The 13,960-nt window shown below is 37.9% G+C and overlaps 1 protein-coding gene and 1 long non-coding RNA gene across 3 annotated transcripts in view; both read left to right on the top strand.

Moving 5' to 3' along the window:
- Positions 1 to 13,960, top strand: part of LOC105916497 (glutamate receptor ionotropic, kainate 5) — a 303,177-nt gene that overhangs the window by 188,534 nt on the left and 100,683 nt on the right. For both annotated transcript variants that reach the window (XM_012851035.3, XM_036145472.1), the window contains one exon: positions 10,788 to 10,952. In XM_012851035.3, the coding sequence (XP_012706489.2) occupies positions 10,788 to 10,952 (165 nt within the window). The remainder of the gene's footprint in view (positions 1 to 10,787; positions 10,953 to 13,960) is intronic.
- LOC118565273 lies at positions 4,915 to 5,234 on the top strand. The gene is made up of 2 exons (XR_004932293.1): positions 4,915 to 5,082; positions 5,155 to 5,234. It is a non-coding gene; the product is annotated as an uncharacterized LOC118565273 (long non-coding RNA).

Genomic DNA, 13,960 nt, shown 5'->3' with positions numbered 1-13,960 from the left:
TCATTCAACGACATTGGTGTCCTTTGCTAAAAGGGAAAAAAAGGTGCAATAAATCATTTAGCCTCTGCTATCTATTATTCTGAAAGAATCATTACCTTATGTTCATCACTAAATATCTCAGAACCTCAGATGAGCCTGTGTTCAAAGGGCAATTTGTCACCACAGCGTTATGGTAGCATATATCGTTTCAGAATAAACCTAGGAGTACATTTCTCTAAATTCGACCTCCTGTTTTATTGGATGAGTTATGGTGTCACTTTTAGGTTTAAAAGGCAAGATCATGTTTTCTCTCCATTTAGTGGTAAAATCCAAACAGATTTTTTTTTTACATGTTTTATGAAAGTCTCCCTTTTAAAAGCCTACACATCTGTTGAAGCTGATAGCACAGTCGTAGTGTCAAATATTCTTCAAATACGAAGACGCTGGTTTAAAGAAGACATGTTTCTTTCCATTTTCTTAACATGTACATTCCTGAGATCTTAATAAACTGTTTGTAACATGCCTCTGCATGATTGCAATTCCTGTTATCCTATTAACTTTATGCAAACCATTCAACTCAGCATACAGCTGTCAGTACTTTCTAACAGCACATACAGCAAAACAAATATGGGAGCCTAAAAAGGAAACAACTTGTTTCACTTTCACAGTATTAAGCTGTCTCCGAAATAATCTGAGAGAGCAAAATGAATGTACATAAACATGTTGTAATCTAATTTCAAAGGCCTGTTTAGAAAAAGTAGCATCAATAAGATAATTAAGCTATCTCGTTGGAAAATGTGTTTTATTACTATTATGTCCAACCATGGCTGGTGTTGCCAACATACATCATACTTAAATGTATACATATGTTTTGTGCTGTATTACAATCAACAATGTCTAATTAAATTACCTCCTGTTTGACAGCAAAAACACAACAGAACTCCTTTTAATAGAACTGTGAATAATTGTGTTTATTTATTCTTCTGTTTCCTCACTCAATCACTTACTCAACCACTCAGTCTTTCACTCACTCAAGCTTATCTGGGAAAAGAAAAATGAGTACATGTGTATAAAGCCCTTTTTTTCCTCTAATCTGCCTAGCAGTTAACCATTTATGATACCGCTTTCTTTTCTCTACAATTTTAATAGTTAACATTTAGAGTACTGACTAATATGTGCTAACTTCACACATTTTTGCCAATCCTGTGTTTATTCTGTGAATGGTGATATTAAGAAGATATAGACAAGCCTTATTCAATAAATGTTAAGATAAAACAAGAAATCCCTGGATTGGAAATCTGGGTTTTACAGTATCAAAAATCACAGAGTTACACAGAGTGTTTAGTAAAGAAGAAAACAAGCTAATATCATCTAAAGCTGGTTCTAAAGCTACAAAGAATGAGCTTTATCAGAAAGGCCAATATAAACAGTCACAAGTATTGATAATATGGCATACTCAGGTAAAAAAAGAAGAAGAAAAATATGAGATATTTATGGTAACCTCTGGAAAATACAAGGTAGAAACCGAAAACTATTTAAAGAGCGATATGAGATAATATGCGATATGCATGACAGTACAACAGCATATTGGAGTAGCTTAGGTGTGTACAAGTGTACCTTAGGATCTCAGAGACAGTGTAAACAATTCATGATCAGATCAGAACCCGTGCAACCATTTGCATGGCATACAGGACATCCATTAAAGAGGAACATTACCGAGTCAGATTGTCTTTTATTTTCTACTAAAGGGAAACAAAACAATCGCAATGCTGCAACAACTGTTTCACATCTGATCTTCATGGAGTTTTTATTCATGCAGTAAAACAAAAAAAAAAAAACATGAACATTAAAATTGCAGCTTTCAAGGTGCAACATCATTTCAAGGTAAAGTTACGAGCTAAGGATGGAGATTTGGTTACATTTGGGAATATCAAAATTAGATAGAGTCAATTAGTCAATTTTACAGGGATTTGGTAGTAAGTGAAAACATTGAGGGAGATTAATATAAGTCGGTTGCTGGGAGGAATCCTTCAAAAACCCTTGCAGACATTAATCTCTCCCGAGAAACAACAACTGACAAACTGTCCCAGGTCTCCATGGCAGGGCTCAATCTTAGCTACATAAAATTTAGAACAAGAAATGGTGGACGGAGTAAACCTCTTTGTTTGCTATTGAAACCACCTTGTCCTTTAGGGAGTTATTCTACCACGGTATAACATTTTTCCAAGTAAACAAAGTTCTGTGACAGAGAAGTTTTTAAAAAAAAAATCAATATGTCTGTAGAAACATGAACTTGCGGTGAAACACTCTTAGAAACATGAGTGAAAAGCCGTCTCGCCTGCTTCCAAGAGGACACTGGCCACCAGAGGATTTCAGCAGCGCTGTAATCCTAACTGAAGGCCACCGGTGTTATTTTGTTGTTATTATTCATCTTTGTGTCCTGTCTAGTTGAATCTGTCGGGCTAACTGTAGCCTGCAGAGTCCGCACTTCTACTCTCATAACTGGTATTGTCAAATATATGGGGCTTAGTAGAAGGATGTCATAATAAAACTTTGTAGTCAATTTTAGAGGAGGTAGACTGCCTCCAGGGGTTAAATAAAATCAGTCTGAAGTGCTCACATTGCCTTGATAAAAGGAGCTATTTTATGGCGTCTCGGGGTAAATACTGGGTCTGTCAATTTGACTTCATCTTTACAGTTTTATAAACACATGAGACATCTATACCATCAGGGAGTAAGAATAGAATGAAGCTGTTTTGTCAACAGGATAAGAAGTGAAGTTCAAACGACAGTAGTTCATAATGAATTTGGAGGGAGCTTGTTTTCCCCCTCTGTGATGGTAAGCACAGAAAAAAAATATGTGGAAAGTGCAAAAAGGACCGCTAAATAGGGGAAACATTTAAATCACAAATGGGGGTATGGAAGCAGTAGGGGATTCCTGGTAACTGAAAAAAAATGTTAGCACTGTGCAAAAAGTGTTTTTAATTCTAAGAGCATTAATAGAACAAGTTTATTCAATGAAAATAATTTATATATTTTTTTAACTAAGCTACATTTTTCATCTTTTGCGGTCTGAGTAACAGGGTAAAATGCATTAAGATTGGTAAAGCTGGTGCTGTACCAAGCAGCCACAAAATTACTGCAATTTATCCCAGGGGAAATTGTCCATGTCAAAGTAAATCGTTGTTGTAGGCATGGAAATACCAAATTCATCATTTAGTTTGGCTGCTTCAGTAACTCTTCCATTGGAAAAAAAAAAAGAAAATTACAAGTCTGATATTAGCAGGTTCTCTTCTATTTTTTTTTTTTACAGCCACAGTTCACCTATAGAGTAAGCTCACAATCACAAACACAAACAGTTTATAGATGTGTTGTGCCTTTCTGTTCAGTTCTATTAGCGTTTTGCCTCCATCCTCTAAGTATCTTCCCTGTTGCTAGATCCCTGACTGTGAACTCCAGTTTTAAAGGCTTCACTATCACAGAATGCTCAATGATTAAACATAAAATGAGCCTTATCTTTTTCTATATCTATCTTTTGATACCTAGACTACATATCAGAACAGCTATTTTTGGCCCTCGTAGACTGTTGTCCGTACGGTTGCAATATATATTTTCTACCTCTTCTCACAAATTATTGTGACCTATTGATTTATTCACTTCACAGATAACACACACCAAACTTAACTTCCTCCCAACAGGAAAATTGGACTATAATAAAAATAGGAATGTGTTTGAAAACCAAATTATTCCAACTTATAAGCAACAGTTTCCATAACTGATTTAGATATAAATATATTTTCCAAAATATATTTTCCATTAAATGTATTATATGTAAATTGAAGATGTGGCTCAGGGCTGACTAGTTTTGTGTATGTTAAATAAATAGGTGTTAAATAAATCATGTGAAATATATAGGTGGTGACTAAAGTACTCTCAACATGTTAAACATGACCAGCTATCAGACTTTTAGCAGAACCCTTTCAATTATGTTGAAGTAGTGGACATAGGTCTTCGTCATAATAGTTTATATGTGTAAAAGCTTTTTGGACATAGGTATGCAATCCGTGATAGAAATGCACCATAGGTTTGTACACAATCATATATCAAGATAATATGGTCACTTTTACTGCCATCCTGGGTTTCATCTAGTTTCTCATACCAAGCCAAGCCAAGCCAAGCCAAACCAATCCGACTTTATTTATAAAGCCCTTTAAAGTGCTAAAGCCCTGAGTTCATTTAAATCAAGATTGAAACCCTGTTTGTTGACAGTTGCCTATGAATTTTTATGTTGAAGATTGTAGTACAACTTGTCTTATATTTTGACCTGCTGCTACTATTCCACTTAAATGTACTTACCTCTGTAACATTTTCTTTTATTTATTCTGTTCATGTACAGCACTTTGAATTGTCTTGTTACTGAAATGTGCTATACAAATTATTTTGCCTTGCCTTAAAAACAGGAGGCACTGACTCAAGTGCTGAACAAAAGAATAATAAAAAACCCATTAAATTTTAAACAACTAAAATAACTACAATTAGAAATCAAATCAAAGTTAAAGTACCAACATGACAGAAAGAAATGATAATGTAACGTTCCTGGCACTGGGGCTGTTAATTGCTGACACCTGTTCCGGCTCCACCTCACCTGTATAAAGGTCTCGTGCCTTTCAGCCTCCAGTGCCAGAACGTCTCGAGCCAACCCGGTGAGAACTTCCAGCATTCTGATTAACCTGTCTGTCCGTCTGAAGCCCGACCTGTTTTTGCCCTGTTTTTGAGCCAGCTCTGCCCTTCTCGGATTCTGTCTGCCTGCCCTGAGTTCTGCCTGTCAGCCTCTGGATTCGGATTGCCCACCCGTGTTCTGACCAAACCAGCCTGTGAGTACCTGAGATTGCCTGTCCCCTAAACTGCCTGCTCTTTTGGATTTTGATTCGGACCTGGACCTGGAACCTCCTTTCGGATTACCCTCGGAAACCTCTGCCTTATCTATCGACCTCACGCTATCGGACCCGGACTGGACTAGGACAAACGGCCTTGGATTATCCTGCACGGACTCTGCCGCTCTCTGGAGCCTGAAGAAACCCCGACAAGCCCACTCTCCACCAGGTTAGTGATCTAGCTTCTAGTCCACAGTTCTATCTGGCTCAGCTGATCACTAACCTGTCGTCTCGCCTCCAGGAGCTGCCAGCCGCTGAGCGTGAGCCGCACGAAGCAAGGGCCGTGCAACCCTTTCTTTTAAATAAAATATCAAAGCGTCACTGACCTGTTTTCGGGTTGTCTTTTGGGTCCATCCAAATTCATAACAGATAAAGTTAATTAACAACTTATTCTTGGTCAAAAGCCAAAGAAAAGAGGTGGGTCTTAAAAGCAAATGCAGTAAAACGTTCCATAATTTGCGAGCTGCGGACGTCAGTTATGTTTTCACTTTTTAATTGTATTACTCTGTTTTGTGTACTTTTGTGTGTTAGACCAATGCAACATTTTATTGTGATTACAGATACTTATTCCTTACCTATTTTAAATAACTAAATTGGGTGTCATGATAAAGCTGTTTACCAAGTTAAATTTTGTAAAATTGCAACAAACTATTCAAACTATTTTGGTCCGCTTTAAATGGACCAGTGATTATTTACCTGGATTGTCTGCTTCAATCAGCCCGGTAAGATACTGTAGCTCAGCCGAACTCTGGTGCAGACCAAAAAAGCCACCTCTAATCCTGAAACCTCAGGTGTCATTCCACTTTTGAGTCAACCACAATGGGGTCAAGTTAAAGTGAAGAAGGAAATGGACCGGCTGCAAACCAAAACGAGAAAAAAAAAAACTACAGGAAGTGTTATACTGTAATTCCTCCCTCTGTGTAAGTGTAATGACAGCAGCATGTCGTAACCTTCCCTCTCTTCACTTACTTTTTCTGCACTGCTGCTGTGGTTTCATGTATACAGCCAAATGCCCAACAGCTCTCTTCCTCATTCTGTGCAGATTTTTATGATAGCATCCCAAACTATAGCTGCAGTTGTTTTTACTGCATGAAGTTGCCCAGCTTGTTTGGTCCACTTTCGAAAGTGGGCTGTGAAAGTGAATCAAACCAAATGATAGTGTGAAATGCTTTTGCCATTCCTTGCCTAATTGAAGTGGGTCTCTCAGACTACCCTGGTCTGAAATCACCCTAAGAAACCAACAGAAATTTTAAACATGTCTCAGAAATAGATTTGAAAGCCAACGTAGGGTTAGATTGTATGAAAACACCTCCTCTTCTTTCATGTGACGGTCTACGGCGTTTTCTGCAACTTGCAGGCGTCCAAGTGTGCACTGCTCACAACATACATAAAACACTGGAACCTCAAGCAAATGTTTAACACTTTAATATTATAACAGTGGTTGAAGTATTTTGCCCCGACAGTGAAGTTGAACATACTGAACAAAATTTTCAGCTGCTCTATCAGAAGCTTTAAATCTTCCAGTTCCTTGCCAACATCTCAGTGAGTAACATGTGCTGAAGAAGACAAGAATGTTGAGCCTAACCTCAGTGTTTTAAAACTGATATTTTTTGTTAATAAAACCTAAATTCTAAAGGCTAAATATGTAAACTTTTTCCCTAATTTTTCCCTTACTTTCTTCCCATACTTCTACATGTACAATATGTTAGGCAGAAAAATGTATCATCTGAAAACCATATTCATAAAAATTGAGAGGTCCCTTCACACCTTTCATTAAAATGGATGATAATAGTCCAGCACTGCTCTTCTCCCACACTTTTTATTCATGCCTTTTCTGTCTCCCGCAGGTAGCCGGTTAACGAGCACCAGCGAGCTAGAAATAAAGACGGCAAGGCTGTGCTTTTCACGTTACAGAAAAACAATGAGACAGGAGACTGACTGCACTCTAAAAACCTTAAGGATAGAGTTCAAGTGTTTGACCTTTCTCTGATTGCTTGTCTTTTGCCTTGTCTCTCTTTCCAGCAGCGCTAACCGTTCGCAGTGCATGCCTTTGTATTTTAGAATCTGGCATCTGCTTGCAGAGTCATATCGTGATGACTTCACAAAAAAGTTAAATAATGCCCCTATAATAAATCATTGAATTTTAAAGACTTTGTTTAAGGTTATTGTTAGCATAGTATGAGTGCTGATGTGGATTTTGTCTCAGCGACTGCAAATAATTTTATACTGTGTAATCAGAGATGGTGTCTAGGTGCTGGGTAAGCTCCCAAACAGAACATTTTACCTGCCAATTCATCTTGGACCCCTTATCCTGTTTCTTCCTTCGCTGAGTGTCCAACTTTCTACAAAGATACTGAGCTCATTGTTGGTTTCCAATAAATGTCATAAAGAACATCATGTGGTTCAAAATGAGGTTAAAAATGTTGATAAAGACCTTCATAGCAAATATTTAGTATCAAAACGATTATGCTTGTTATGGCAGGTTTGTGGCACTCCTACTGGGAAGCCGACTCTGGTAATTGGCAGTTCCATAGTCAGAAACATGGCATTAGAGATACCAAGGACCTTAGTCAAATGTCTGCCAGGTGGCAGAACAGGCAACATCAAATCCTTCCTGAAAGTGCTGGCTAAAGATAAGCGTAAATACAGTAAGATTGTTATTCACACTGGCGGTAATGACACACGGTTACGCTAATTGGAGGTCACTAAAGTTAGTGTTTCTTTAGTGTGTAAGTTTTCTAAAACAATGTCGGACTCCATTATTTTCTCCGATCCCCTGCCTGATCGGACCAGTGATGACATTTTAGTCGCATGTCATCATTCAACCACTGGTTGTCTAGGTGGTGCTAAGTGATAAAAACGTGGGCTACATTGATAACTGGCAAACCTTCCGGGGAAAAACCTGGTCTGATTTGGATGGTGCAGCTCTTCTTTCTAGGAATCTGGACAGATTTATTAGTTCTCCAAAATGCTGACAACCCTGGGACCAGACCAGGAGTCATAGTTTAACACACCTGTTAAAGGGGAATTTTCCTCTCCACTGTCGCTACATGCATGCTCAGTATGAGGGATTGCTGCAAAGCCATCGACAATGCAGATGACTGTCCACTATGGCTCTACGCTATTTTCAGGAGGAGTGAATGCTGCTTGTCAAGAGTTGATGCAATCTGCTGGATTTCCTTAGATAGGGAACTTTTTGACCAATATGTATGATTTGATTGAATTTGACTTTGTAAAGTGCCTGGAGATGACATGTGTTGTGAATTGACGCCATATAAATAAAATTGAAATTTCAAAAGTCATCCGTTTTCTTTTGAGTCATTTTGATGTTTTTTTTTAAACATGGCAACCATGTAAGGATCTAATGTGGCATTAAGACTGTCAAGCAGTGTTGCCAAGGGTGTAATTCAGGATTAGTAATTTGGCTAAGACTGTGAAAGCTGAAGAATTAGTTTTTCGGTTATTCACTTACTCACCGGTAGGTAGTATGTATGCTGATATAATTTTTAAACTAAAAAAGAATTTGTCAACAGATCTTATAAACTCATCTTCCCATGGACCTCGTTATTCCTCACTGTGGTGTGTCTCATCACATTCTTAGAAAACAAAGTGCTACCCTCTCAGTGTATCAGGGCCTCATACCAAGTATATATTCTGTGCTCAAAAAAAAAAAAAAAACCTGGGTGCATGGGAAAACTCAGCATGAACCATCTGGCTCTCTTTGTATTCTCCTGAACTGGTAAAAACCCACAACAGTCTTTTTGAGGAAAGACCAAATAAATTGTCTGCTGCTTCACTCCTACAGTCGTTAATTATTCAAGAAACACAACTCAAAACCAGAGCAAATGCCTCACCTGCAGCATTTCTCCTTGGTACTGAGATACAGCAGCATATTCGCTTGACTTTTAGTCATTTTTCAGGGGTTGTATCACAGCTATAATGTCCGCTGGTTCTGTTAAGTTGCACATCTAAAAGGGTTTGTATCTAAAATCTTTTGAAGTGTTTGAAGTTTGTTTTTCTGTGTCTTAATTACTAGACCAATTCATTTGCACAAGTTTACTGGCTTAACTTAGTTATAATTTTCTTTTACATTCTGGACACTTTGTCTATGTAGTGAAAAACCTTGTCACTTTTTTTATATTTCCATCTGTTTTCTGAGTGCTTAACTCCTTTGCATCTGCCCACTCCTGAAACACACATTCACAGGTTCAATTTGCAAAGCAGACGAGTCAGTGGGGAGTGTGCAACCAAAATAAACATGGCAGGTGTTACTGTACACAGCCAGCGGCTACTTCTTTCTTTACTGTTTCTAGTAGGAGGAAGCTTGACGATGATGAGTGTTTTTTTTTACACACTGAATCTCTACATATGCTCTTACTCTACTCTATTTGCTTAGATGCACAGATGAGTATTGTTTCTATTTTTTGTTTGTTATCATCCTTCTTCTGATGCCATCTATTCTCATAGTGTGCAGGTGTGCTTTAATTTTAGGACTATGTAGGTCTTGTAGAAAGCAGCTTGTTTTTCAGCATTTTCCCATTTGGTCACACCTTTAAATACTGCAGTACCTGTTACAGCCATGACTGAATCTGAACTATGTTTAAGTCATGAGAAAGCAACAGATCATACATTTTAATTGAAATTCTAATTTGATTCATTCCTGGTCAGTTTCTAGGAGGGAAAGAAATACATGCTCTAAAATTTGAAAATATTGGTACTGGCAGCTAACATGTTCAGAAAGACACAAAGGAATACTGGAAGTAGTTGGGTAATTTTTGGCAGCTGGATGTATTTTTTGCATGTGTTCAATTGACTCATAGACCTTTTATCTGTTGAAAAAGCCCTGTACCGTAAAAAAGATGCATTGCTTTAGAATAAATGTGTTTTTTGGATCACTAAACTAATAAGTACAGTGAGGACTGGGATGTTATTAAATACCTATTTGTAAAGGACGTTTTACTAATAGCTGAGTCGACATGAAATGCTCTTGATTTACCGGTCCATCTAACTTCCAACAATGATCTTTTATCATACAATTTGATCACTGAAAGAACAACAGCCTGGATAAAAGTTTGTTTTGCCCATTGGTGGAATTCATTCAACCTCAGATACATAATAATCTCAGTTATGTCAGAGGTTTTTTGACTACTAAACTACTATCAGTTCTTACTTAACAGCAGTTTTTTTTTTTTTTTTTTGCATCTTCACCCGAAAAGCTCTGGCTCTGGCCCCTGAAAGTAGTTCTTTCTTTACACCGAGTCTGATGTGGGCTAGAGGAAAAAAGCATTCCCATCAGGAAACATGTCCAGGGGCAGGCCTGTGGAGAGCAACAATCAATCAAACTGTTTTTAGTTCCATGTTCAAAATCCAGGAAGTAGTTTCTCATCTGTTTAGTTTAAACTAAACAGAAAAAAAATTAAAAACATCAAACCTTAACACTAATACAAAGTCAGATTGGCATTCGTATTACATGAGCAAAACGTAAGTAGGGCAGTGAACAGCAAACAGTTGTGGTGACAGGCAGCATTTTAACAGGTAGTCGGGTAATGTTGTCAGGGGTTTTAAATAGGTGGTGCTTTAAATGTAGTGTTGAAATTTTAATACGAGCAAATGTCTACACAAAGACACTTTGTAAAGGTCATGATATATTTTAATACAGATCAAACCTATATCTTCCTGAAGGTGTTAAGGCTAACCGAGGATCAGGCTGTGAAACTATATCACAAAATATACCTTGATTAGACTGGTTTTGTCACACCCACGGGTTCTGTTAACCTCCGTATTTTGGGTTCACTCTTTTTAATTGTGTTCCAAAGAGGAGACATCCATATAATGATTACACACTGCTTCTTCTGCTGTTCTATCTTCCTTCAGCGGCTATTTTGGATGACCAGTCTGTGTGTGGTCGTGGTGAGCGCCTGGCTCTGGCTCTGGCCAGGGAGAACATTAACAACCTAATGGAGGGATCCGCCCAGGCGAGGGTAGAGGTGGATGTCTACGAGCTACAGAAGGATTCCCAGTATGACACCACTGAGACCAGTAAGTCCTGTCATTCCCTTTGTTATGATGAGACCCATTCTTTAACCATAGCTAAAGCCGTTCCACGAGCGTGAAGAAGTATTCAACTGTTTAACTATTAAAGATAGCAATGATGTGTAGACAAATATTGCAGTTTATTCATTTAATCAAATTCAGTATTTCTAATACAACAGATGTAGTGTTACTTTTAAAAGATAACATATGCCTTCTTTATGTCCAGAGTTTATTGCAGCATGCAAGTTTTTTGGAAAGGCTCTTAACAAAAAAGTTATTGTCTTTTTAAGGGAGCTGAACCTCCCACACATGATGATTCAACAGGTTAAAATGTTCAAAATAAAAAAAATGCATAAATAAATAAAACTAAGACAAAACATAGAGATGTGTTTTTCATTAATATTTTGTACATGATAAAACTTACAGCTCAGTTTGGTTTACATAAACAGTTGATAAAAAAGCAATAACTGACATTTAGTTTTAATAGAAATGTTTGCTTCTCAGAATTGTTCTTATCTACAATAGCTCAAACAAAGTTTAAGCGGTATTGTGGTATGTTTTAGGTACATAAAGAGGCAAGAGTTGTTTCGTTGTTGTGGACAGTATCAGTATCAGTGGCAGTAAGATACACAATATGGTTGAACTTAGATGAACTTAGATTTAACAAACGCAAATATGCATGTAAAACTGCTTTTTTTTAAATAGCAGCTGACGTTTCATCTCTTTTATACCTAGTATTCAATGCAAATGAATTTTAGCTAGATGTTAGACGTTAAGTATGTTTACGATTTATCAATGACTGCCATCATGACAAAGCTTACTGTGCCTTATTTTATCATAAAAGACTCAAGTAATAGCAATCTCACTTTTATTTTATTTTATGTTGTGTCAGGTTCAAGCAGCATATTCTCCTCAGGATGTCCTTGTCAAAATTCCAGTGCACAAGGTCTGCTTTATAACAGTGGTGGCAAAACTTTTTCTGCTGGGCTGAAATGTTTTCTTATGTGCAAAACGGGTTTAAAAACAAGAACAATTCTCCCAGAGGAAAATAAGTAAATTAAAGGTTTGTTGTGTAAAAGTGGCCCCTTTTATCCTCCCATCTTTTCAGTGACTTGTGTGAGCCTGCTTGTTGCTGCAGATCTTCTCAAATCTGAGTTGCATTTGTGTGACGACCTCTCTGAGTTCATTTTCAATGTGTTTTTCTCTTGATCAAGGCCACAGCAGAAAAAAAAAAAAAACTCACAGGATGTGGCAAAATGAAGACTACCACCTGGTCTCTCTTACCTTAGCAGTGGATAATCTCTCTCCAGTTCAATCCAAAATGCAGCCAGCAATTTGTTTGGCTTAAACTGCAGCCTCATCTTTGAATCAGAGGTGAAATAACTGAATAGTTCCTCCTCTGAAGGTGCAGAAGTTGGCAAGTGGTGTTGCACTCCTCTGATCCAGACATGGTGTTCGTATTAGGAAACAACAAAGAAATATATGTATGAATAAACTGAAGTGAATTTAATGAACTGGCTATGGTAATATTAGACACTGACGAAGTAAGATGGATGGAGGGGAGGGTACAGGGAAGGAGAGCATCCAGTGAAGTCAGAAAATGTTATACAAGCTAAAATAAATGCGTTGGGCCCTGTCCGCACTGACAAAGATATTACACAAAACAGTTCTTCACAGTTGAGATGTGGCTCTCAGGCATACAAGCTTCCCGATTTTTTTTTCCTGCAGCAAAGCTCATTTTAGCTGAACGCTTCAATTTTAGTTTATGTGGATAATGAAACTATTTAACTAGCTTCACCCAGCATCTTTACAAGGGCTTTAAGTTTTGTCCTCGGGTTGATGTGCACATTTTGCACCAAAACACATCCATCACTTAGACACAGAATCCGCCTCTTTCCTGAACGGTATCAAGGGCTGGACATTCCCAAGCCATTTATACTTACTTAGAAACGTTTGACCAGAGGAACCAGGCACCTTCAGAGATCTGGAAACTGTTCACAAGTTTGAACCACACTTAAAAATGCCCTGCATTCTCTTGCATGACTATTGCTTGCTCTTCTGATTTTCTCACAATGTAAGACAAGGAGCCTGTGTGTTTGGGGTGTTACATTGTTTTCTCCATCCACAGGGGCGTCTTAAATGTTTTTTATTCACCCATCCGAAGCTTAATAAGCCATGACATCCTTCTTATTCGGGCTTTCCCAGGTTTTTTGAAGACAGTAATCTTTGAGTAGGCTAGCTTCTTAATTTGAAAAAAAAAGTTAAACCCTCTCTAAAAAAACATATCTCTCATTAGTCTGGCATTTGGCAAATACAAGCAATTATTTTGTAATCCTAGCTTACTAAACAGGAGAGGTTTAACCTTATTTATTGTTAGACATTGCTAAAACGTGCCAGTGTCTTTTTGTACCATGTATGAACTTATTTTTTAAATTGTATATGGAAATACTGTTGTGCAGGATAAAAACTGCCACTCAACCTATTTCCTGGATATTTTTCTTACACACAGACATCTTTCATTATGCATTTAAATGAAGGAAGTGGCCCACTGTTTTAGGGACCTAAACATAAATGCTACTTAAATTTTATTACAAAACATTTCTGCAATCAGTCCGGGACAAACGTCATTCCCCTCAATGAAATTAAACGAACAAACTAAGTTTTGAGTCCCCTCAAAATAAAATGTACTGTCTACGTTCAATGTATCAGGTGTGGAGTAATTTCCTTTTACAGTGGGTAAGCAGGATAGTATGGAAGAAGTCAGCGGGACACAAGGACGGATGGCTCGTGGCGATGTTTCACCGTTTCAAGGTGTAGAGCGTCGGTGTGAAGCGAGGTCATGGCGACCTCAAAGCTTGCAGCATTCTGAATGAGCAGCTGCTGCTGATGTTTATTGATTATGAACTGCCAGCAGTATGAGAGGAGACTTCCCAGAGGACAGGCAGTTAGGTTTTCTTTCAGAGCGGAGGGCATAGACACACGCTGAATAGTGCAAAACGACACAACACCTGCAA

Source organism: Fundulus heteroclitus, chromosome 13, assembly GCF_011125445.2.
Source record: "Fundulus heteroclitus isolate FHET01 chromosome 13, MU-UCD_Fhet_4.1, whole genome shotgun sequence".
Lineage (NCBI taxonomy): Eukaryota > Metazoa > Chordata > Actinopteri > Cyprinodontiformes > Fundulidae > Fundulus > Fundulus heteroclitus.
Note: the sequence above shows the minus strand (reverse complement) of the source record. Positions and strands in the feature narration are given on the sequence as shown.